General features: G+C 55.4%; 2 protein-coding genes across 20 annotated transcripts in view; one reads left to right on the top strand and one right to left on the bottom strand.

Moving 5' to 3' along the window:
* The window catches only part of TMED1 (transmembrane p24 trafficking protein 1), an 8,669-nt gene extending 4,513 nt beyond the window's left edge, over positions 1 to 4,156 (top strand). Inside the window, exons 3-5 of the mRNA XM_034792795.1 lie at positions 382 to 479; positions 996 to 1,179; positions 1,404 to 4,156. Of these exons, the coding sequence (XP_034648686.1) occupies positions 382 to 479; positions 996 to 1,179; positions 1,404 to 1,622 (501 nt within the window). The 3' untranslated portion in view covers positions 1,623 to 4,156. The remainder of the gene's footprint in view (positions 1 to 381; positions 480 to 995; positions 1,180 to 1,403) is intronic.
* Positions 4,157 to 6,378: 2,222 nt separating this feature from the next.
* The window catches only part of DNM2 (dynamin 2), a 62,354-nt gene continuing 44,043 nt past the window's right edge, over positions 6,379 to 24,689 (bottom strand). For 10 of the 19 annotated variants that reach the window (XM_034792422.1, XM_034792428.1, XM_034792423.1 and 7 more), the window contains 7 exons: positions 24,082 to 24,195; positions 19,177 to 19,286; positions 18,180 to 18,291; positions 16,346 to 16,510; positions 15,718 to 15,950; positions 15,102 to 15,356; positions 11,454 to 14,123 (listed from right to left, as the gene is read on the bottom strand). In XM_034792422.1, coding sequence (XP_034648313.1) covers positions 14,054 to 14,123; positions 15,102 to 15,356; positions 15,718 to 15,950; positions 16,346 to 16,510; positions 18,180 to 18,291; positions 19,177 to 19,286; positions 24,082 to 24,195 — 1,059 coding nt within the window. In that variant the 3' untranslated portion in view covers positions 11,454 to 14,053. Of the gene's footprint in view, positions 8,993 to 11,453; positions 14,124 to 15,101; positions 15,357 to 15,717; positions 15,951 to 16,345; positions 16,511 to 18,179; positions 18,292 to 19,176; positions 19,287 to 24,081; positions 24,196 to 24,689 lie in introns of those variants that run through there. The other 9 variants (XM_034792425.1, XM_034792435.1, XM_034792436.1 and 6 more) reach the window with 4 other exon arrangements.

Here is a 24,689-nt window from a genome sequence, read left to right as displayed (position 1 = left end):
GGGGTATGTCAATGGGGAGGAGGGCAGGGGGTATTTGGGGTCTGGGATCTGAGGGAATTGGGGGGTAAGAGGAGGGGAGCTAGGACCAAGGGGGCTCGGTGTTATGGGGTGGGGGGAAGGCCTGGTGAGCGGACGGGGCAGGGCTGGGCTAGTGTCAGTGGACTAGGATCTGGGGCTGGGGGGGGGGAGGTGAAGCAGCGGGGGACCAGGCTGGGTCTCGGGTGGGGGGTTGCCACAGTGGTGGGGATGGGGCAGGGCCCAGGGTGGAGGCAGCGAGACAGTCACTGGAACTGAGCCCCGAGTGGTCCCTAGGCTGTGCTGGGGCCCGTTCACCCCCCGGCAGCGTGACCCTGTCACTCACCCTGTGGTTGTGCCCTACAGGTTATCGGTGGTGCGGGCCTGGACATCGACTTCTCCCTGGAGAGCCCCTCAGGCGTGCTGCTGATCAACGAGTACCGGAAATCGGACGGGGTGCACACGTGAGTGTTGCTGGCTCTGCCTCTTCCAGCCCCCAGGTGCCTCCAAACTCCCCTGCCAGCCCGGTCACGGGGCGGGGCACACAGCTCTTAGCCTGTATAAGCTGAGCTCATCGCACACCCCAGGGTCTCCTTGCTTTTCCCCGTTGCCCTCCTCACGCTCCCTGCACGCCGTCCTCCTGTCCCCCTCTCTTTCAGGGTCTCCCCAGTGTCGTCCCCCCCACCAGGGGTTCTGTGGATTTCCTGTGTCCCCCATTCCCCCCGTGCCAGGTGTTCTCTGTGATCCCATTTCCTCAATCCACCCCACCAGGGGTTCTGTGGACCTCATTATTTCTCCCAGTCCAGAGTCCCCCATTTTCCCTCAGCCGCTGTGGTTTCATTGCCTTTGGTGGCATAACTGTGCAGTTACACTTGTTTTCCAACAGAGCTACATGCCCCAGTGACTGCTTGTTTGCCTTGGCCCCATGAGTGTTGAGTGCAGGACTGGCTCATCCTCACGGTTTTTACCTCTTTCCCCAGCATTGAGCCCACGGAAGCAGGTGACTACAAACTCTGCTTTGATAACTCCTTCAGCACTATCTCGGAGAAGCTGGTTTTCTTCGAGCTCATCTTCGACAGCCCCCAGGAGGACGAGGACGGGGATAACTGGGCTGAGGTGGTGGAGCCGGAGGAGATGCTGGATATGAAGATAGAAGATATTAAGGTGGGGGGCATTGGGGCCTCGGGCATTGGGAAATGCAGTGCAGAGCCTTTTGCTAGTAGGGCTTTGATTGTGGGAACCACTGGGTGAAGTTCTGTGTCCTGGGTGGTGCCGGAAGGCAGGCTGTATCTTCATGATCCCTTCTGGCCTTGAAGGGCTGCACTTCCCACACCTGTGCGCAGTAGCTGCTATCCCCCTCCCCGCCTGATCCCCTTCCTGTCTTCCAGGAATCCATTGAGACCATGAAGAACCGTTTGGAGCGGAGCATCCAGATGCAGACGCTGCTGCGAGCCTTCGAAGCCAGAGACCGCAACCTGCAGGAGAGCAACATGAGCCGTGTCAACTTCTGGTCAGCCGTTAACCTGGGGGTGCTGGTGGTGGTGGCCTTCCTCCAGGTCTACATGCTGAAGAGCCTCTTCGAAGACAAGAGGCACGTCCGAACGTAGCGTGAACGGGAGAGAAATGGACTCCGTATCTCCTGCGGGGGGCAGGTACAGAGCCAGACTGGTCCTGAGGCTGGTGAATTCAAAGCCAAACACCCCAGCACCTGATAGCTCAACTGTGTATAGCTCTGTCCAATCGCTGCAGCTTCTCTTCTGGGCTTCCTTTAGCGGGATTAAATGGGCCTGTTTTGTACCAGAGCTCACGTTAGGTGCATTGGAGCCAGAGGGCATGGGGTGGGTGGGGGGTGGATCACAGAGGTTTGACTGATGGGATGGGTTAAAATTGATTCTCTATGGACTTGAACCCCTTGGCTTGGGGGAAAAGGGGTTCTACAGCCACCAGCCTGTGCCAAAATCCACATCCCCGAGGATGGGATGAAGGAAGAGCAAAGCAGGGCATGGTGGATGGCAGCTGAGGGGAGCAGCCGGTGGTCTCGGTACCTAGTCCCATCAGTAAAGCAGCCTCTGGTTCTGACCGTCGCCAATTATAGGTGGGCAGGATCCCCTGGCCTGCAACCAACTTGCTCCTGGTCCTGAATCTCTCCTCTCTTCTGCATTTTTGTCAAAGGAGACGCCTCCTATGTGCCTTAACATCAGCTCTTGGCCTGCTTGGACCTTGGCCGCAGCCTTGCTGGGTCCTGCTGCCCCTTTAGCGCCTTGTTTCCACTGTCTTTTAGTAGAGAAGATGGGGAATGTCCCCCCATGTCTCCAGGGACTCCCCACGCTCTGGCCCCCTGTGCAGCAGTGAATTGGCTCCAGTTGGCCTCCATACTGACCCCCGGAGGAAAAGCAACCTCTTCGCTGTTTACTGCTGCAGTGCGGCTGGGGCGGGAGAGCCTTGGCTTTGGGTCCAGCCGTGTGGCTTGGTTTTGCTTAGGGCGGTGTGTATAATTTGCCCCCCTTTCCATGGCATCCCCTTTGCTCCGGATAGCAATGGAAGCCGCTGTATGTAGATGACATTCACTTCCTTTGCTGCCCTGTTCCAATTAGCACCTCTTACTTCAGGTCTCATGGATCAGATCACAGGCCAGTTTCCTTCAGATCATGGAAGAAAAACCCAGTTCTGCTTCTCAGTGGATTCTTCCCCTTCTGTGATTTCCCTGCCTCTGGTGCCTTTTCTCACTGTCCTGTTTTGCCTTTCTGGTTTGAGATCTTCACTTCACTGGTACCTTATGTGCAGCAGCACCATGGATCTGAGCGTGGCAGGGACTGCGGGCACCTTGGCAGTGGGGAAGGAGTGCGCCTCCTGCTGCGCGTAGGAGGAAGCGATTGGCTTGGTTCCTCAGGACTGGAGTTGAGCAGGAGTTGCCATTGCTTTAGACCCCAGTTCTGCCAATACCCGGTTCCCCTTTCCTGGGCTGAGCTGGTGTCTCTTCAGTGCTGGGCTCAGGGGGGGGAGGGAGGTGCCTCGAGGCAGCAGCAGGGGTGTGGGGAATTGCTTCCAGTCAACAGGACAAGCTGTAGATGGTGACTCCTGAGGGCACGGGGGGGTTGGTGAGATTCCATATCAGCGGGTGGTTCTGGGCTGATGGAATCTGGAGCGCTTCGTGGCTGAGAGCCAGAGATGCAGGATCGTTAAGGATTCACTGTATTTGCTGGTCTGTGGGCAATGATCATCGCTGTCAATAGCCCCATTCTCTGCCGTAGCAGAGGGGCTAAGGGTGAGAGGGCCGGGGAGAGCACGGATTGAGACCCGTTGGGTGAAAGGGAAAGGACGTGTTAGTGGGATCTGCCTAGGACAGCCGGGTTCCCCAGGGCGGCTGATCCGACCCCTCTCCTCAAGACTGACTGAGGAAGGGCTGCTACCGCCTGATGAGGCCAGTGGTGTTGCTTTGTTACCACAGTATGTGCCAAAGTGCCCTCCTCACGCCCACCCTGGCTGGGAAAATAGCCCTGATCTCCCCCTCACCACCTGTTGTGTGCCAGCCAAGGTGCCTCAAAGAGAGCTCTCCTGGAGAGACTCCATGACAGTGCCTGCTTTGCCCCGTCACAGACGGGTGTTCTGATCCAGGGGGCCTGAGCGGTGGGTGATTCCAGAATCTCCTGCAGACACGGACCTGGCTTGGTGTTTTTTAACTTGCTGCATACAGCACAGGTGGCTGATCTCACCAAGACTCTGGAGAGAAGTGTATGAATGGCAGCCTGGAACCTGCCATCGGTCTCGTCTCTTGTGCCCCATCTCTGCGCTTTGGCCGGGGCTGACTCCAGCTTTGAGCAGCGAAACTGAGATTGATTATACTTGACGCTGGGGCCCCTTTTCCTCCGACTCCCCCCTGCCGGCATTGGGACAGCCCAGTGAAGTTCTGAGCCGACTCTTGCGCTGGGATTGTTTGCTGCTTAGTGCAAGCTGCAGTCTGGCTAGTCAGGAACAAATGACGTGTGTATGTGGGGCGCTGATTTTGCTGGGTTTTTAAATTACCAAAGGGCTATGGAGCCATTCTCTCTAGCAAATACATATTGCTGAGCCTTTTCCAAAGGAATCTAGTATTTATTCTTGATGTTAAGAAAGAAAGGACATTAAATGAAGTTGTTTAAGATGTGTCATTGTGAAGCCGTATTGGGCCTGCGCTCCTTTCCCCCCCTGCTGCTGCTTATTGTAGAGTGAGTTCTAACATCGGAGACAACCAGACTCCCATCAGCTGTAGCCTGAACTGCGCGTAGGACCATGCAGTGTGCACGATCCATCTTCCCACAGGAAAACTGCCTTCAATGGCTAATGTTACTGGGCATGGGAGTGCGCATCTCGGCGGGAGCTGAACGCTACAGCGCCATGTGTTCTGGCAGGACTGAGAATTCAGGGCCTCTTAGAGACCACTGCATTCCCTAAGGTCAGAGCGGCCCGACTGACACTGGACGAGCTGGTTTGTAACTTTCTGTGCACTGTCCTGGAGACGGAAATAATCTGAATTCCTGCTTATTACGGAACAGTGACCTGACTCTCCTCCGGCAGAACCTTTAGGCTGTCGAGAGCAGAAGGCGTGTTCTCGAGGCGCTAAGACAGCAGTTCTCCTGTCTAATCCTGATAGCAGGTCACAAGTCTGCTGTGATAACCCAGCAGCCACTGACCTCCCCCGGTAGGGCTGGGGCACTAGCTTTGCTTGGAGAGCTTTATTAAGTTTTGACTCCTTGCTTCGTTTGACACAACTGGCAAATTGGTGAGATCCCCTCTGCTACTCTCTGCTCCCGCTCCCTGTAGCAGCCTATGTCCCCCAGCCGTGCCGACCAGCTCGCTTTCTGCTGTCCCAAGCCAGCATTCGGCTGCTTTCTCTGGGGTTTGACTGATTATGGGGTGGGCTTTGTCCTGCCTCAGGGGAGCAGAAACAGCCTCTGATTGGGCCTGTATGGTATGAAAGCAGTCGCAAGGTGCTACCTGATGGTGAATTCTGTAAGAATGAAGAGCTGGTAACGGCGAGTGAAAGGGCCTCTGCATGTATCAGCTGTGGCGTGTCAGCTTGGCTTCTAACATCCTTTCTCTCTCTCTCCCTCCCCCGCCCCCCCAGCCGTGGCAAGGGCATTGTACGCCCTGCTGGAGTCAAAAGCAAATAGCCTGGAGCAAAGGTGCCACAAGGATCAGGTTTCTTTTGACTAAGGCCCAGGTGCAAGGGGCTGGTTTTCATAGACCCTGAGCACACGTCCCTCTTGGTCGCTCTGCAAACGCATCACTCAGACCCCCAAACACACAGGGGTGGGTCTGACTCAAGGGGAATCCAAAGCTGTCCTAGAAAGGGGGAGATTTGAGCATTAAAGCTTAAGTCCCTGAGCCCAGCCCTTCCTGGGCCAGCTGTGGGGACGGGCCCACTGAAGTGGGGGGGTCGTCTGCAGCACACGAAGAGCAGCTCTGACTCCAACTCACTCCTCCGCTCTCTGGTCACCAGCAGCCGGGAACAAAACCATGAATGGATGAGGCCGTCTCTGGGTGGGGGATGCGGCCGAGACCAACTGCAAGGAGGGTTCGCTCCCCTGGCTGCAGCAGGCCTGTCAATGGTGGGAAGGCTGCCCACCTGCCCTGTGAGAAGGGGCAGGGGACACTGCAGGCTCAGGGATCAGAGCTGGCCCTTAAACCCCTTCCCTTCCTTTCTAGGGACGGGGCCCCCTACAGCCTCCCGACCTCTTCGGGCCAGGGCTCTGTCTGCCACTTCCCCCCGGTTCATTCGCTCCATCACATTGCAGGAGCTGTATTCCCCCATCTGCCATACCAGGCATTCTGTGCCCCCCCTTCCACCCCACCATTCATAATCCCTTCCCACCCCCCTTCTTTCCCTGGCAGGATGTCAGTGTCTTCAAACTGCTGGGAATATGAACCAAGCTCAAAGGGGAGGGAGGATCCGGCTGGAAGTTCGGACAGGTGAAAAGGTGGTTAAAGCTCCTAGTTCTACTTGGCAGATGCCAGGGGCCCCGCGTCCCTCCTGCCCCCCTATTTCCTTCTCCGGTTCCCACCACGATCCAGAGGGTTCTGACCAGCACGGTCTAGAACGTGCCCCTGAAATGTTGCAATTGACAGCCTGGGACACTCATTGTGAGTGTTAGACCGAACAGCGATGGGAGCTTAGACATCAGTGCTCTCGGCCAGGCTCTGCAAGGCCCTGCTGGTCTGTTGAATCACTTTTCTGAGCAGAATCGCAGCTGGGAGCTGCTCCCCCCGGCACCAGCTCCAGGGGGCAGTGTGTAGGAATGAGAATCTCTGCTAGCACCCCAGGCAGTGTAGAGGGCCATGGACCTAGCCCAGTCATTGCTAATGACATTCATGAAACACTGCTCCTGTGATCCAGGATTTTTTATTGGGGGAGGGGGAAGAATTATATAGAGGGGGTCATGCTGTCCTCTTTACACACACCTTGTACAGAAGGCACCATGGAGCAATTGGCCTGGCCTCATCCTTAAAGCTGTGCCCAGTCGGATAGCCACTGGCGGGAGGGGAGACTGATGGCTCCATGCAGGTACCAACAGCAGGGTAGAGCGAAGCAGAGCTGTTCCCGGGCTCTGCTGATGAGCAGTGACCCCGTACAGCTGCAGGGTGACTCTGGAACGAGTGGCTGCACCAGGTAGTTTGAGTTTGCTACAGCCCTTGAGCCAACAGAGGTGGGTCCTGTGACTCACCGGAGGGTGTGGGTTGAGTCCACGTTACTGGCCCAGTATGACAACAGAATTGAGTAAAGGGCAGGTGCGGGGCTGGCCCCTTGCTCTGTAAATCTGTTTGCTCTGATGTTCACTGAAGGTCTGTGGCTTCTTCTGCCTCAAAGGAGGGGTGTGAGGATAACTTCATAACCATCTCACGGTGCCAATCTGTCCACTGCCTTCTACCCCGCTAGGCTTCTGGCCTTGGGGCCGGGCCCTGTGCTATCGGAGCACTTCTGACGCGCTGCCTGCCTGTGAGGCCGTGTTAAATGGCTGGATTAAGGCAGCATTTGCTCCTGCTAGCGAAGGCCAAGTCCCCTGCTCCAGGAAAATGAAAGCAATGGGGCCCTGCTGCTGTAGTTGTCGTGGGTCCTATCCCAGCCCTGGGCTCAGAGTAGCTCTTCCTAAGAAGATACGTCCTCTCCTTTCTTACAAAGCTTTGGGCAGGGCCCGGCTCTGCTGAACCTCTGAGCTCTTGGTTCAGACTCTATAGCCCCCAGGCAAATGTCTTCGCTGCAGCAGTTCCTCTCAGCACTGCCCTGAAGCTTTGCTTTGTCACCAGACCAGCGGAGGCTGGTTTTTAAACGGCAGCGCAGACTGGAGAAGAAATGAAAGGCTGGGCCGTGCCCCTGCCTGCAGCTCATCCATCAGGCCTCCCGTAGGGGCATGTTCTACGCTTTGGCCCCACTGACCGCAGGTCTACAAGGCTAGCTCCTCGGCTGTGTTTAACCAACAACCTCGTTGGGCCGGAGTCCCATGGGCCAATGCCGAGGTATCTGATATCCACGGTCCTGAAAGGTGCCGCAGTTGGGGAGAGGCTGGAATTTCCTGAGATGAAAGAGCCGCATGGCAGGGAGGTGCCAAAGCCCAATCACCTAAACGCAGGGGAAAGGACTGAAATGGGCGAATGCCACCGAGCTAGACAGCCGAGGACAGAATCCTTCGTTTAGCCCTGCTCCAGCGCTGGACTTCATCTGCAGGGAGCTGCATGTGGGTGTGTGACTAGGAATTAAGGGGGGAGGGATAGCTCAGTGGTTTGAGCATTGGCTGCTAATGTGAGTTCAATCCTTGAGGGGGCCACTTAGGGATCTGGGGCAAACTCAGTACTTGGTCCTGCTAGTGAAGGCAGGGGACTGGACTTGATGAGCTCTCAGGGTCCTTCCAGTTCTAGGAGATGGGATTCTAATAATAAATAATTAGGGAGCGATACCTGTGTCCCACGGTTGAGCTCTCTCTCTCTCCTGCTTCCTTCCCACTTTCTGCTCCCCGGGAGGGGGGAAATGGTGCTTTCAGTGACAATGCAGATCCCGAGAACCAGATCACCAACTTCCCAGCATTAACAGGCACGTAAGAAAGAACAAGCTTAAAAATACCCCCTGGCTAGTGTTGCTTTCAGGGACCAGCTGGGTGGGAACTATAGCTTGTAAATAAACACAGAACCACAATGTTCAATGAGGACCCCGCTCAACTACTAAATGCACTTAAAGTTCAGCTGGTAAACAACTGCTTGGGGCGGGTGTTTCTACCCTGTCTAACCCGGCCGGGGGGGGTTACTCAAGCCAGGATAGAAGGGGGTAAATCCTCCGTGGTCTGTTTCTATAGATCACTGCCCAGCTGGAGGAGTGAGCAGGTCAGGGCAGCCAAGGTCCCGCAGGAGGTGAAGAAATAATAGGACAGAACTCCCTTTTCATAAACGCAATGTGTCCTGAAGTTGGCGGGGTGAGGGCAGTAGGGAAACTCTGCCACTTAGAAACCGCGGCAAGTCGTTGTTCGCTGGGGCCACTTCCAAGCTAGGGGGCCCGGCGGAGTTCTTCAGTTCGATCACAAAGCATTTGCAATGACTGAGGGAAGAAGAAAATAGCAGCTGGGTTCATCCTATGCAAGCCCAGTCCAACTCCATGAGATCTTTGCTTTTCGAGGAGAGGATCGTCTCCCCACCTTTCCCCGACACGGATTTCCAGGGGAAGGGGGTAGTCTGCTGGGGGGCTGACAGTGGTGTTACACCTCTTGCACGGATTGTAGCGTTTACCAGGCTTTGTTCCCAGCACAATAGCCAGGCCACAGCCCCTCTTGGCACTTTAGGGGGACGGAGATGGCGCTATGTTCTCTTGGCTGGCCGGAGCTGGGCTGTTGTCTAGATATAAACAAGGCAGAATCCCCAGGAGCAGGTTCAAAGGGGTTTAAGTGATTGTGGGGGGCAGCGATGGTTCTCGGAAGAGGTGGCTCATCAGAAGAAAGGCCGGGAGGGAGCCGGTCGCCTGGTCACAAGAGAGAAGAAAACAAAACAGCATTGAAAGGTTTCTCAGCTGAGAGCGTTGGTGGGGGCTGGCCGTGGGAAAGGAATCTCAGTCCCGGCTCCTGCCGGTCAGGACTGGGAGGCTGGTTACAGCTGCCTGGGGGAGACCCCCTAGCCTGGAGCAGCCCCCTTGGGGAAGTGGTGGAAGGCCCAGCGCCTTGAACGCAGCTACTGCTGGGGAGATCAGGCCAGGAAGGCTTGGCCCTGGGAGTGACCTACAGTGGAGGTTGAAGCTTTTTCTACCTAGAACTCTCTAAAGAGCTCCCAGCAGAGAGCAGCTGCTTGGGTCTAGCTTCATCCTACTGCCTGCAGGGGAGGAGTGGCTGGAGCACAGAGGATGGCTGGGGGCTAGGCTGTCATGTCTGTAAGTGAATCACTGTGACTCACTGCCTGACTCTGAAATGGGAGCAGCTGCCTTCCTAAGGCGCTTTGAGACCTGCAGCTGGGCTACGGCAAAGCGTCCCTTATTGCAGTCAGGGCCAGGTGGTTAGTTTTGCCCCCCGTAGGGTTGAGGTGGTTGATTTAAATCACCACTTCCCCATCAGCCTCGTAGGAATGCAGCCACCTTCCATAGATTCCCTCTTCCTTTGGGCTGGGTGCCTGAGTCCGAGACAAAAGTCTTCGGTGACTCCTCAGCCAGGCTCTAGCCTGACCCACACTGGGCCAATGGGGATTTTCCTACCTAGGGCTGCGGTGAGTCTAGAGAACAGCGGCTGGGGCAATCGCCAACCAACGGCAGTGAGGCCTTGGGCCGTTTTGCAGAGACCAGCCAACTGGCTGGGGTCTGCTCTTAGCCACAGCTGCAAATGAACGAGTGCAGGATTTCAACCGTCACCCCAGCTTCACACCTGGGAAGCGCAAGGACCCACTTCCCCCAAAGCAACTGCTAGATGGCACCGAGTGGTGCCTAGCTGGAACCGAGAGGGGTTTCTGCTGCTATTGCAGGAGGGCAGGGGCTAAAGGTTCCTCCCTAGCGCCTGACCTGTGCTCCCCTGGCAGAGCCAACTCCATGCAGGTCAGGCCACGCTCCCTGGGAGACAGTAACTTCCCTCCCAGGCAGGGCATCTAAAACGTCCGCACAGGGACGCAGCGCACTCCCACTGCCGCACACACTCACTCTTCTCCCGAGCGGGTCGTGGCAGCTTAGCCTCACTGCTTCCAGCACCCACCCTGCTGAGCGACAGCGGCGGAGCCTGTTCTTAGCAAACAGCACCATCCGGCAGCACCCGGGGGGTTACAGCTTTAATCCAGGGGCCTGCAGCATTGTCTAGGGCCCAGCCTGCTCGGTTCTTGCGCAACTCCCATTCTAGCTCCTGGTTCTTACAAATCCAGGCTGGTTTGCCTAAATCAAGGGCTGCTGCGCTTCCTTCCGCCTGCCTAGAGAGGACACTCCTTGGCCGTGGGGAAAGGACAGAGAAGCCTGACACGCAACAGCCTATTCTCAAGTCTCCAAGATGTCCAGGTGGGATGATTAGCCCACCCTTGCTTAACTCAACCCCACTCCAGCCCAGCCCGAAGGCTGGCAGTGCAGGCAACGTGAACCGGAAAGGGGGCAGCAGTAGCTCACCCCAGCTCTTCGCTCCCCGAGGGTTCTGTTTCACTGACACTAGGCTATGCCCCCACCAGCGAATCCCACACTGGTGCCATCTCTGCAGCCCCTCCCTTGTGGAGCAGGGGTTGCTGTAGAAGAGCGTCAGGCCCAGGCTACGGCCCTCAGGCTGCCCTAGAGCTCACCAGCAGCTCCCATGGAACTTAGCTGTGCCATGAAGAAAGTACAGAAAAGAGCAAGACTGAAACGCAACCGGGTGGCTGCCAGATCTGGGGGGGAGAAGAGAATAGTGCAGGGTGTCTGAGAGCTGGAGGCTTTGAAGAGATCCCTGACAAAAAGGAGGAAGAGGCCGGTTGATTTAAGAAGAAGTGTCACCATGCAGCCCAAACCTTGGTAAAAATATGGTTGAAACCACCTACAAGAGCGCTGGCTGATGGAAATTTTTCAAAGCTGCTTAAGGGAAAAGGGGCTCAGATACCAGGTGCTGGGCAGCTGTGTACTCAGAAGAGATGTGGATGCTTGGTCTGTGTTTGTAACCACAACAGGGTCCTCCTCCAGGACCCAAGCTCCTCCACCGCCACAAAGAAATGCTTCTTCCCCATGACACCGCAATGGGAACTGGGCCTGAACTGGGCCAGGGAGGCTTTTCAGAACTGCTGACGCTTGAGCCAGATTGCATATTGCCATGGTCACAAGAGGAGCATCGGACTTTCAGCTGTAGGTTCTCCAAGCTCCTTGGCATCCCTGTGAGTGCTTTAACGAGATGCTGCCCGGCCCCTTCTCCCCCAGGCTCCCCCCTTCAGGAACAGACAGAAGGAGAGAAGAAGGGAGGAGGAGGCAGAAAACACACCACAAAGTGCCAGAGAGACTTGCCACCAGCTGATTTTTTTCCCTTTATTTTTTAGTTTATTAATAGGATACAGAGTGGAGGCACTTACACAATCAGCAAACTGGAGGAACAGGAGAGAAGTGGACTGGGGTTTGTAATCAACACGAGATGAGAGAGAGGTTCCAGAGCCCACTCCACACACGAGAACATCAGGGAGAGCTAGCAGGAGGCGGAACAGAGGCAATTGGATTTTGTAAAAAACAGACAAGCCAAGGGACCTCAGGAACCCCTGCGCAGGCAGCTCGAATGGCCAGAGCACCGCTGGGAGCGGGGTAAGGCCTGCGTTGCACAACAGCTGCTGCTAGTGCAAGGAAATAGCCCTGCAGTCACTCAGAGCTTGTTACAGGGTTGAAGACAAGCAGCAGGCCGGGCTGCCCCAGGCTGGAGCCAAGTTTTAATGGCCAGCAACGTGCTAGGCAGGTTTTTGGTTTGCAAGTTGGCTTTGTGAAGCCGGCAGCATGGCTGCCTGGGCCGTGTCAGCTCCCAGTCCGCCCGCGTGCCGTCTCCACACAAGCGTTAATGCTTTTGGTTACCAGCGCCTGCGCTAAGGTTCAAATGCCAACACCAGGAAGCACTTCGGGTCCCCTCCCACCACACAGGAAGGGGAGAGGCCATGATGAAGACAGGCTCTTTGAAACAAAGGTTATTTAAGGCAGGATGGTTCATGGATCTTTTCCATAGTTCTCTGGCTAGAGGATGTTGTTGGGCGAAGTAGCAGCCCGACAGGTTCTCAGAGAGCAGAGGGTTGGGCTTGAACTGGATTTAAAAAAAACCCAAACACCTCAAGAATTTACAATTAATAGTCTTTAAAAATAGATATTTATATATACACACACACACACACACACACACACACACACACACACACAGCCTCTGCTTCCGGCCCCGGGGCGGAGTGCTTTGCCAAGGTACCTGAGAAGGCACCGCTCTCAAGCGCAGCTCGAGGGAAGGGGAGGTGCGTGGAGAGGCACAGAACGGATACTACGCCAAAGCCTTCCACAGCAAGTTTCTAGTTGCTAAACGCACTCCCTCAGCGTCCTCCCCAGTGAAGAGTCACATGCCCACGGTGCAGTACAGCCTCTCTCTCCTGGGATAGATCCCTGTGGGCATCACAACCTCCCTTCCCCCATCCGACAGGAGTCACACGTTCTCCACCTGAGCTTTTAGACACCAGGGCCTGTTACAACCCGGGCTGCCCACCAGCAGGAGGGAAAACACATCTGGTCTTCCGTGGACATTAGCCGTGGAGCTCCTGGGAGTTTTGCTCCTAGAAAGGCTCCAGACAGGCCTTTGTCCACAGCCTGCGTTAGCCCTCAAGCCTGCCCCCAGCTGCCCAAGCCCTGGCTTTCAGTTACGAGACCCTCTGCTGCTCCAGCTGGCCTAGGACCCTGACCAAGTGGAGAATGAGCAAAGCAACCAGCTGGTGACAGAAGTTGCTCCTGACACAGAACCCCCCCCTGCTGCTTTGGCGCTCTGCAGGTCTCCCTTATGCCCATTTGGGGCCCCACCTGGCTTGGTATTTTGCTCATCAGCCCAGGGCCCTTCGGCTAAGTGCTTCTTTCACAGAACACAATCCAAGTTTGTCACTTCCTAGCTGAACGTAAGCCCCAACTGGGGGCCTGGGCACAGGGGCAGATATTGCGTGAGGAATACCTGAGGTTCACAATCAGCCGAGCACCTCCTGACAAAGGGCTAACCTGAAGAGTCTGCTCCCATTTGCAGTGAATTAGGATTGAATTAGCAAATCACTATCTGCAGTCCCATTATTTCTCATATATAAATCTTCCTCCACGCTATAGAACTGAAATATAGCCTATGATCAGATTAGCAATCAAGTTCAGGGAAGGGCCTCGGGGAGGGGGGAATCATTAAGTGTTTTATATAGAATATATTAACAATACAAAACAATTCTGGCTGGCTGAGGGGGGATGGAAGAGGAGCCGAGACAGAAATCGGATCAGCCTGAATAGCAGGACTTTAAGGAGATTCTGTGCACAGGAGAGAAATAGGACAGTGTTTCAACTGCCTTTCAGAACTCCCATTTCTACTTCATACATTCAGACGATCCCAAGGCAAGAACCCAGCTGGGGTTCATTGTGTGTTATTCAACAAAGTGCAAAAGTCAACCCCCAAAATAGAATCCTCTGCTTTTTATTACATCGTGGTGGTGGTGGGGGCGCTGAGTTGCGCTGGGGCATTTGTTCCGAGGGTGGTGGTTCTCCTGAACCAACCCCCCAGAGTGTAATGCCTGTTACCCACTTCCTAGCTGGGAAAGAGCAGAGAGCTGTGGGGAGAGGGGAGGGCCATCAGGACAAGGAACACAGCGACTGCCCTTAACAGATGCCCCTGGTATTTACAAGGAAGGAGTCTGCTGCGCCCATCCCAGAGAAGAAGTCCACCAGGCTCACAGGAATTGGCCTTGGCTAGAACCACTCTGCAGAGCTGATCACAGTCGTAAGGTTTTTTAAACAAGAAATTAGACATGGGAGACGAGGGGGGATTTCCCCTCTTCCTCCCCGCCCCAGACAGCAGGTGTGGGGCAGCCGCACCAGGCACACAGGAGACACTAGCAGCCCCCCAGGGGGCTAGTCTAGCAAGGAGGGCTCAGCCGGTCGGATAATGGTTGGCCGGTTCGGCGCTGCGGGGGGTCTTCTGCTGCAGAGAGAATGGGAACAGGTGAGAGCAGTAGTCACCGCCATGGGGCAGCTAACATCCTGGGCACTGTGCGGACAGAGGGCTAGCGACAGCCCCGCCTGCCCTGGAGCCAGAGGGCTCCATGATCCTGTGCCTGGAGCGGATTACTGAGGAGGGCTGGGTGCAGCGCTGCAGGCCTGCTGTCCTCTCCCAGCACCACCCTGCCAGGGCACAGGCTCAGTGACTTCGGATGGCCTTTGTGCTGCCGAGCTGGCTCCACTATCCAAAGGGGACCCGGCCTTTGTCGCCTGGTGCTACCCCAGGGCACTGGTCCAGAGGCTGTAAAGGGGGGGGGTGGCAAGGGGTCATACAGGGGCACAAGTGACCACAGCATGACACGGAGTCAGGACAGCTCTCTCCGCTGCTGGGTCACAGCAGACATGACACCCAGCCCTTGGGAGCTGCCTCTGGACTGGGCAGGAAGGGGGAGCTAGTCACCTGCGGTGGCCTCAGGGCCCAGCGCCTGCTGGGAGGGGAGCCATTCCTAACCCTGTCGCTCAGGGTTTGCCTGGAGACAAGGCAGGTACGAGGGACCTGCTGCCTTGGTCATTCCTGTAGGACACTGAAATGTCATCTGTCCCATGGGAATCCGACCTCAGATACCTGCAGCACATCCACTCTAGGAGGGGAAGGGGGACAGACGGCTGCACACAAAGGCACCCCTCTGCCGGTAATAAGGGACCGAATTCTGCCCTCAATCAAAGGAGAAATCGCTAAGACCTGGCCTGAGCTGCAAGTCTGGGATCCCAGCTCTGGGGTTTGAGACAAGCTCAGCACCTCCCACAAGCCATGTGACCCCAGTACGGCTCCAGCTCTGGTAACAGAAGAGCCCTGCTACCACCCTCCGTGCTGGCATGTCTCACGCCACCCAAGGCGGACTGGAGCCCCGGCACTGAGCCAATGGCTGGAGACATGCCAGGAGGTCCAGGGATCTCTTACCTGGGCACGCCCGGGGGAATGCCAGGCGGAATGCGTGCCGGCCGTGATGGAATCTGAGGAGGGGCTGAGAAGGGATCGTTATTAGCAGCAAATACGTTCTGAGGTCCAGGACGCGAGGGGATGGGGGGAGCCACAAAGGAAGAGAGACTCCCTGCAGGGGCAGGGATCAAAGGGGGGCCTGGAGTTGGGCCCCTCACAGCTGGGGGCCTGCCTGGCGGCAGCACGGTGGAGGTAGGTCTGCGCTGGGGCGTCGGGCTGCAGGGGAAAGGAAGTTCAGCAGAATGAGTGTCTCCATCCCTAGCGACGGAGTTAGGTGCTTATCTGTCCCTCTTCCCCACCCGACCATTTCCAGCACCCCCCAGGCAGGAGGGGTCTCCCGTCCCTTCGGCACAGGGCAGCCGAAGTCACTGGCCCAAGGTTGTCTAGGGGAGTCTGTGGAAGAGCCCGGAACAGAGCCCAGGTCTCCAGCTTGCCAGGGCTTTACCCACTAGGCCATCTTCCCTCAACCCCATTCCCACCTCAAATAGCTCCTTGCCCCTCCCCTCCTTCCAGTGCCCCCATCCTCACTCAGAAGCAGCGTGGCAAGAGTCTCCCATGCCACCCGCTCCCTGGTTACCTGTACCTGCTCCCACTCTGCAGCCAGGCGTCATCCACGGGCGGCGGGACCGGTGTGGAGACGGTACTGGTGCTGATGTCCCCGATGATGTGCAAGGCCTCCTTCAGAGCATGGTACATCCGCAGCATGTCGTCCCTCCTCTGCGCCTGGTCGGCCGACTCCTCCATCAGGCTGTTCTGGTCTGCGGAGGAGTACAGGTAGGCCAGCAGCTCTGAGTGGATGAAATCCTTGGTCTGCAGAGATGGGAGCAAGGGAACCAACATGCAGGTGGCAGTTAAGTTTGAGCCCGTTAAGCTCGAGTACAGTCTAGTGGTTAGAGCAGGGAAAGCCGGGAGTCAGGTCTCCTGGTGTTATTCTAAGCCACTGTCACTGGATCGCTGTAGCAGTCTGGGACAAAGCCAGGAATCACACTCTGGCCTTACACGCTTTACCCCTTGATTTTGGTAAGGCGGGGAGTTAAGGACCAAAGGGTCATTAAAATATCTCAGCACGGGAGTATCTGGTGCAACTGATCTTACCCCTGGTGCTGAAAGGAGTCGTGTCCCCAGTGATAAGCCCAGTGGTTTCCCCCCCCTCTAACGAACAAGCCATGGCGAGGACAACGCAGCCCCAGGTGCAACCCACTCACATTGTTTATCATGAGGTGCATTATGGTCTTTGGCATGAGGTCCCGGATGGACTTGTTGATGATTCCCACGTAGGAGTCGACAAGGTTGCGGATGGTCTCCACCTGGCGCTCCAGCTGCGGGTCCATGGAGAAGGTGTTCTCTTGGGCCCCATCCTCATTCTCCACCTGCTCGAGGAAAGCGGGTCAGTCACTCGGGGATTCTGCAGACGCCCAGGTTGGAGCTGTGGGCAGTGTCCCCCTTAAAAATTGGTGAGCGCATCACATGCATTGATTGCTCCTGTGCCCATTTCACAGAACTTCCCAGCTCATCATCTAGTATTTAGCATCAGAGGGGGTAGCCGTGTTAGTCTGTATCTACAAAAACAACGGGGAGTCCGGTGGCATCTTAAAGACTAACAGATTTATTTGGGCCTAAGCTTTCGTGGGTTAAAAACTCCACTTCTTCAGATGCATGGAGTGAGAATTACAGATGCAGGCATAAATACTAAGTATATTTATGCCTGCATCTGAAGTGGGTTTTACCATGAAAGCTTATGCCCAAATAAATCTGTTAGTCTTTAAGATGCCACCAGACTCCTCATTGTTTTCATCTAGTATTTGGACTGCAGTAGCATCCTGAAGGCCCCATTGGGTAAGGTGCTCTACGTACCCACCCCAACCCAGAGAGCTCAGTTTGGGGCATGACTAGCAAGTTCAGGTGCCCAGCTTGGCCCTATAAACAGGCCTGATTTTCAGAGGGAGGGAGTTCATTTTGCAAAGGTCAGGCCCCGTTAAGGGGGTCTTAAACGAGGCACCCCAAAAGACCCACACATCGCTTTTGACAATCTTGGCCTTCATCCTCCTCTCTGCAGAGCAGAGGCTGCCACCACAGCGATGAACTGCTGACGAGAGGGAAAGGAGGTACGTCTGCCATTGGCAAGGAGACATGGTGGTATGGGAGAGGCGGTGGGCTTATGGACTGGGACTCAGGTTCTAAACCCAGTTCTGCCACTGACTTACTGGGTGAACCCGGCCAAGTCACTTGACCGCTGTGTCCCCACGCCCTCTGACTGGCCTGTTCAGACTGGAATCTCTTTGCAGCCTGGAGCTTTTACAGCGTTTAAGGCCAGAAGGGACCATTCGATCACCTAGCCCAGCCTCTGGGATAGCACAGGCCAGAGAATTTCCCCAGTTATTCCAGTCACTTGTGTTTGGCTAAAGCAGGGGTCTCAAATACGCGGCCCGCGGAGTTCTTTGCTGCAGCCCGCCAAGCTCCCTGGGGGCCCCCCCCCCCCCGAGTTATTTCCTGCGGCCGCCAAGCTCCCGTCACTGCTGCGCCCCCCTTTCTCCCCAGCGCGCCGCTTTCCCGCTCCTCTGCCTACCTCCAGGTGCTTCCCTTAGCACTTTCCAGGAGAAAGGGGGAGGAGGTGGGGCAGGGGTGGGGATTTGGGGAAGGGGTTGGAATGGGGCCTCATGGAAGGGGTGGGGTGGGAGCAGCGGAGGGAGTGAGTGAGTGAGTGAGTGAGTGTCATTTGGGTTTGAGATCCCTGGGCTAAAGCATCATCCAGGCTGGATCTGCAGCCATCACGAGGGGGAGAGTTCACCTCCTCCCCTGGGAGCCTGCTCCAAGGTTAACCACTCTTCCTAGGCCTCTGTGCACTGGCCTAATCTCTGCTAGGGCCTCTAGGTACTACCGGAATACACCCAATACTGGACAAGCCAGAGTGGGGAGCCTATGCTAGGAGTCCATTTTTGACACTCCTGTACTTGCAGCTGCTGGCAGCCCCCACACTGGCCCTCCCAGCGGCACCCCCAGCCAGTTCCAGGACATCATCAAGGAAAAGGGAATGTTTACTTGGTCTTTCTCTGGATAAACACCAGCCCGGAGGAAGGAGGCTTTCCAGCTGTCCACATCTTCCTGGGAGTCACAGGCCAGTTCAATCTGACGGAGATCTTTATACACATTCCTAGGCACGAAGAAACGGCAGGGGTATAATCAGAGGAAAGGAATTCCACAGTCACGGCCTGGTGGGCCATCTCTATCGTTGGCCTAGACCAGGCTGCCCAAGGCCACTGACAGAATCCACCATCCTAGCTGGTACATGCAGGAGCCCTTTCCTACAGGGCTCGGTGCTAACGCAAGGCCTCAGACTGGGAAGTCTGAAATCCCTTCAGAAAGCCTCTGTAAATATTGGCAGCTTTTCCTTCCTCCTGGGATAATCCTCATTAGATCACAGCTGCTCCCACCTCCCACACGCCACCCCCAGGGCAGGCTCCCCCTGGCTAAGTCTGGCGCGCCACCTGTCTCAGGATGAGCGTCCACCACCCCAAACGGAGTCAGAGTCAAATTAACCAGTACGGCAAGTGATCCGAGCGTTGCCAAGCACAGAAGGGCTCGGGCAGCCTTTTCCAAAGTGTGGGGCGCTAGCCCAAAAAAATAACTCTCCCAAGCGGCTGCTTTAATTGGAGGGGAAGGGAAAGTTTCTCGTCGTCATGGTTGCAAAGGAAGCCTCCAAAGCACAACCGATGCAGCAACAAGGACCTGAGTTTGAGAGAGCCTGAAACAATTGCTGGAGAGGGACCAGTTGTCCCATTCACCAGCGATGACCGTTAACAGTCTTGATCTTTGGAATACCAAGAGCACATAAGAAAGGGGCCGTGAGACATGAATCTCCTCAGCCATCTCTATGTACAGTCTAAGCCGGGTGCCCAGCTGTTTGGGACAAGGCCTCCCCTCGTGGTGGGGCTAAAGGGTAGGCGGCATAATCGCTTGTTTTCCTGATGGGTTCAGCTTTCAGGAGCCTGGGAAACACTGTCAAAGCTCCCTCAGGGTCTGTCTCCACATCCCCTACCTTTGCTCCGTGTTGAAGATGGCAAAGACGTGTTTGTTAGACATGAAGCCCTTCTCCACGTCCCGGATTTTCAGATTATCCAAGGGCAACATGTATTTCTTCTCCTTTTCCTGGAAGGGGGAAAAAGGACAGGAATGAGCGTGAGCCAGGCAGCGTTTCCTCCCCAGTCTAATTACTCTCCGACATCCATCCCGTGGCACACAGTGAAGTTGAGCCCCTCGACCGAGTGGACCAGGTTTTTCCTCCACCTCATAGCAAACCTCGTTTGAGGCACAGACTCATTTCAGCCGAGCTACTATGTTTGTTCATAGGAACTGCCAGTCCAGGGGCCCCATCGAGTCGAGTATCTGGACTCTGACAGAGGCCAGTACCAGCTGCTTTCAGAACCATCACTGTTCAGGAGACGGTGATGGGATAACTTGCCTCCAGGGACAGTTCCCGCCTAACCTCAAATAGTTTGGAAACCTTGATGCTTCACATCCACCGAAGTGCAGGGACACAGCTCTGCAATGCAGTGCTCTCTAGATCCAGGCGGACAGTCCCCAGCCCAGGAGTCTAAATTATTAACCACAGACTAAAAATGTCATGCAGATACTTCTCCACACGGTCCTAAGGGCCCCGGGCTTGCTTAGTTTCAACATAAATGTTCCCTTTCTCTAAGGAGGTGCTAGAACAGAAACTACGTTTGTCGAGAGGGGGATCCGGTCCCCTACAGGCCCCATGGGTAGTACTGGGCCTTTTGCACAGCTGTAAACCCATTTTGCATTGCAACAGCCGTAGGAGGGCTGGGCAGCCTAATGGAACGTATGCGAGTGCCCTCCGAGTCCATGCGTCTCTCCCACTCCCCTTCCAGGAGAGCGGGAGAAGCGGTTTTAGGAATCTGGCACAAAGGACACTGCTTATTTAACAGGCTGCAGGCCAGTGAAGTGAGGGGCCACCCAACTGAGTCACACAAGCCGTCTTGCTGCCGAAATGCAACATCTGGAATTGTTTATAACTCCAACTGCCCTGTGTCTCCAGATGCTGCGCGCACACAGCCCCAAAAGTGACGTTCTCCTTTGTAGAGAGGCCACGAACCTAAACCCTCCCCCCACAGCCACCGCCACCCCCCCACCCCTCCGTATGATTTCCTGAAAAACCCACAACTTTTTTCCAGACTGGATTTGGTTGCAGGCTTTGCCACGTCAGACAAGACAAAGCGGATCCTTTTCACTGAACAGCTTGCTTCTCTTATAAAAACCCGGGAGGGGGAAAAAAAAAAAGCAACCCCCAACACACATGGATGCCATGGGAGGTTTGAAACCGATTCCAGCCCAGCCTGCCCAGTGTTCAGACTACCTGTTCAGGAGGCTATCAAGGTGTACAGTAGTCTGCACATTGGTTAGATTGGGTTTGGTAAAGCAGCACCCAGGAGCAGCTCAGCGGACCCAGGTAAGGCAGGCAACGGATGCAGCTGTTTGAGGCTTCGCTTGCCCTCATTTTATCGTAAGCCTTGGAGCAAATGTTTATCGTTAACTGTCCTGATCAGCTAGAATTAACCAGGTGCAGGAGTTCCTATGGCTGCTCCAGTCACAGATGGGTTAGTCAGATCGATGTTTAAACCCATGTTGCTTTATGGTTCCATATTTAATGCGCTTTCCCTCGCATTTGCCTAGACCAGGGCTTTTTTAAAAGTGCTTTTCCAGCGCCAGCAGCTGCTGGGGGTTTCTGGAAATTCTCTGCAAGCAGCAGCTCATTTCTAGTGGCATGGGGGGTAGGCAATTTGTGCCTGCTGAATACAGAGCCTCATTCATCTGCAGCCTGCTGGTTCTCATTACCCACAGCAGAGGGGCCAGACAAGCGCCCCCAGAGAGGCCTCCCCACAGGAAACGGGCTGCCTGGGATGGGGGTAGGGGAATAGGCTAGAATGAAATGTATCAGTTCTACATGTTTCCTTCTCGGTTAGGAGGTAGCTTTAAGGTTTTTTAACCTATCTAGATTTACAGCCTCTCTGTGAGGAGAGGTTAATCTTTGCAGCTTGCTCGGAAGATAAAGGACAAGAACAAAGAACGTCTGGGTCTTCCTTGGATAAGGGGGCTGCCTCCTGGAGCTGCTGTTAAAACTGTACAGCGAGACGGGGAAATAAAGTTCTGTTAACATCTCCTTTTCTGAGCAGCACGTTCACAGAAATGAGAGCCCCCCGCTCACAATCTCTCTCCACCCAGCCCTGCACCAACACCAAGCCACTGGAGCCTGGCTGCGAGACGGGTGACACGGGGAGGGAAAATATCCGTTTTTCAGACTGTGGGGGTGGAAGTGCTGGAAAACGTGAGTGCGGCGTCTCTGTTCCAGACACCGGGGAGTGGTGCTTAGAAGGGACGCTGCCTCTGCTGCTTCCAGCCCCTGCAATTGACAGGAGCACAGGCTAGGATACGACAGATACCCCTTCTGTTCGGAGCTCTGGCCCGATCTCCCCAGCCAAGAGGGCTAAGCCCAAAGAGGCACCAGCTTTCACCAAGACCTGTCAGACTTGTGTAATGAATTTAAATTTCCAGGCAGAAGCAGGGGACTATGGGGACTGATCCAGTGAGTGTTAGGGAAGCAGCATGGCCTAGTGGCCAGAGTACTGGCTGGGGACTCAGGACATCTGGGTTCTATTCCCAGCACTGCCACTGGCCTGCTGGGTGACTGTAGGCAAGTCACTTCCCTCCCTGTGCCTCAGTTTGCCCATCTGTACAATGGGGCCAGTGATCCTGACCTCTGAAAAGCACTAGGTAAGAGCCAGGTGTTATTCAGTAACAATTCCCTGCATCCAGTTGGCTGAGGGGCCCCCCCAGGTTGCATGACAACATGGCAATTTTGTGCCCACACAGTAGTGATGCAAATCCCTCTGATCTGACAGGCTACTGCATTCTGAACACCACAGCTGCCTGCCCACAGCACACATGGCCACCTCCGCTTCCGAATGCCACTATCCCTTCCTCCAGGGACCAGGAGAGAGACAACCAACAGCCTCGAGTTCAGTGGATCTGGCGCGCGCTAGTGGCCACCTTTGTTGAGGGCACCCGGCTAGCCAATGGCCAGCTACTGCCAAGCCCAGATCACGTTTGTCTAAGCCTGAAGGCACTCCCGGTCCACTCAAATACCCACATGCGGGAGGCACGCGGTGCCACCTCAGCAAGGGGTTACTAACCCAGCAAGAACCTCTTGAGTGCCTGCGGAGAGGATGCTGCCAAGGGTGAATTGTCAGACACTGCCCCAGCATAGAATACTCAGAGCACTCCCAACTCCCACGAGACGGCAATGAATGCCGAGAGGTTTGACTTTAGCAGCCAGCCCCAGGACACACTGCTATGAAGCGTGTCAGACCCACACTCGCCAGCTAGCGGCTTCCCTTAGGTTAAGGCTAAACCCCTACAATGAAGCGGATTCCCCCACTGATTTTTACTTGGGGAAATTCACTCCACCTCCCGTACCTTTCTGGCTCTCACGCACCGGCACAGCCCTGCAATGTTTAAACCCAAATGACTGTTCTACAGATGCTGGTTATTAAAAAGCCTCCTAAATCTCTCTGAACAACTCTGCAGTGTCCCTAGCTGCAATGGCCGGGAGAATTCTGCATCTTGGGTGATTGCAATTTCCCTTGGTTAGGGCGCGTGTGCACACGGGGTTTGAACCGCAGAGAGTTCCCTATGAGCTCAGGACCCCTTGAGTCTGAAATCTTGTGTATTTCAGTGTATGGCGGTCCAGTGGAGGTGAGGGGGGCCCTGTTCTCTCTATTAGCCAAGGGGTTAATGATTTTGGAAGCTTCTTGCAATGCTGGTTACATCAGACAAAAACCACCAAGACAATGGAGTAGAGCCGTGGTTATGAGGAACTATTTGGCACTTTCAGTCATCCCTGTGTGAGATACGCTGCCCCCACTAGACCAAGGCAGCTGCCTCTTGTATGAGTCCCACTAGCTCCACTTCTTATCTGCTGTTTACACAACTGACAGCTCCCTGGGAGTGTCTGGAGACATGGAATGTGCTGGCTGGGACCCTGCTGATTCAGAATGGCTGCCCATAGTGACGAAGTCTGGGTCTTATTCCTGTGTGCACTTTAGCACACATGGAGATGGCCGGGCATCACTGACAGCCCAGCGGGGTCGTCAGCAGAACCTCCCATGGATTCAAACCCAGCAAAGCAAGCCAACCCACAAACCAGCCGCCTTCAGGCCCAGCGCAAGTCCATACTCCGGCTATTCCTGAGGGGAGTCAGCCAAACTTTACCACACTGGATTCAGGAGAAGGGTATGAGCCAAAGCATCTTTTGGGACTAGCCCATGCGCCCCTCAGTTTCACGGGCAGCTGAATTTGGTAACTCCCTGCCCTGCCAATCCCACATGCCCCCACCACAGCCTGAGTCCTGTGGCCATGCCCACCACCTTGCTCAGAGAGCAACAACCGGGTTCTAAAGCGAGGGCAGGAAAGCAGTTACTGGTAACAGCCCCAGAAGCTCACAATGAACACAGAGGCTTGACTTTAGCAGTCAGCCCCAGGACACGCCCACACTCACGATCGGCAACGGTGACAAACTCCAGGGGAAGTGGCTGCTCAGTCATGTTCTTCTAGACATTCCCATAATGCAGCTAGAATTCAAGGGTTTGAATCCCAGGGCTGGTCGCCGCCCCCACGGGTTTCTGTAGTGACACTACAAGCTGCAAGTCAACCCAACAGGTTTCACCAGTAGCAGTTTAATCACAGAATATCCGGGTTGGAAGGGACCTCAGGAGGTCTTCTAGTCCAGCCCCCTTAATGAGCTGCTCCTGGTGGTGAAGTGGCTTGAGAACATTCACTACGTGCAGAGCGGCAGGGCAGAATGCCCCAAGCCATATGCTGATCACAAGCACCACCTTTTACTGTCACCAACCAAGCCAATACGCACCTCCTCATCTTTGTACCAGGACAAAGACTCTGCAGTCAGCACGAACCAGTACTCCTTGGAGCCTCCTTTCATTATGCTGATGTTGTTAATCGTCAGCCAGCCCCTGCGGATTACCTGGAGGAAACAAGAGGAGTGGGAAAACGATGGGGCAGGGGAGAGAATAGGTTACAGGCTAGCTTGGAATCCTTCTATTCTGGCCACCCTCTCAACTTTAAGCTGCCTAGAGCAGAGAGGGGTTTGGGGCTTTCAGACTCCTAACATGCTGCTCATCATTAACCTGGGCCCTACTTTCCTTCGGAGTCTCGGCAGGAGAGTTTGTGGGTAGCGTCTGCCCCATGAAAACCTACCAGTGCTAGGCAGGGAAGCAGCCCCATTCCTCAGAGGGAGCCCGGCACATTTTTCCAGCAAGGAGCCCAAAGCGGGTTTTACCAAGAATAATAGGACAGGCCTGCAGATCTGACCATCTCACCTAGATTACAGCTCTCCAGGCAGAGGGCGGAGCCCCTTTGGGGAATCCAGACCAGAGAGCACTGGCCACAGCGTCTGTACAGCAAGACAGACAGCTGGCTTATCCCATGGTGCTTCTGCCAGCCGTCACCAACGGCCTG

Source organism: Trachemys scripta, chromosome 16 (genome assembly GCF_013100865.1).
Source record: "Trachemys scripta elegans isolate TJP31775 chromosome 16, CAS_Tse_1.0, whole genome shotgun sequence".
NCBI lineage: Eukaryota > Metazoa > Chordata > Testudines > Emydidae > Trachemys > Trachemys scripta.
This window is presented reverse-complemented; position numbering and strand designations above follow the sequence as displayed.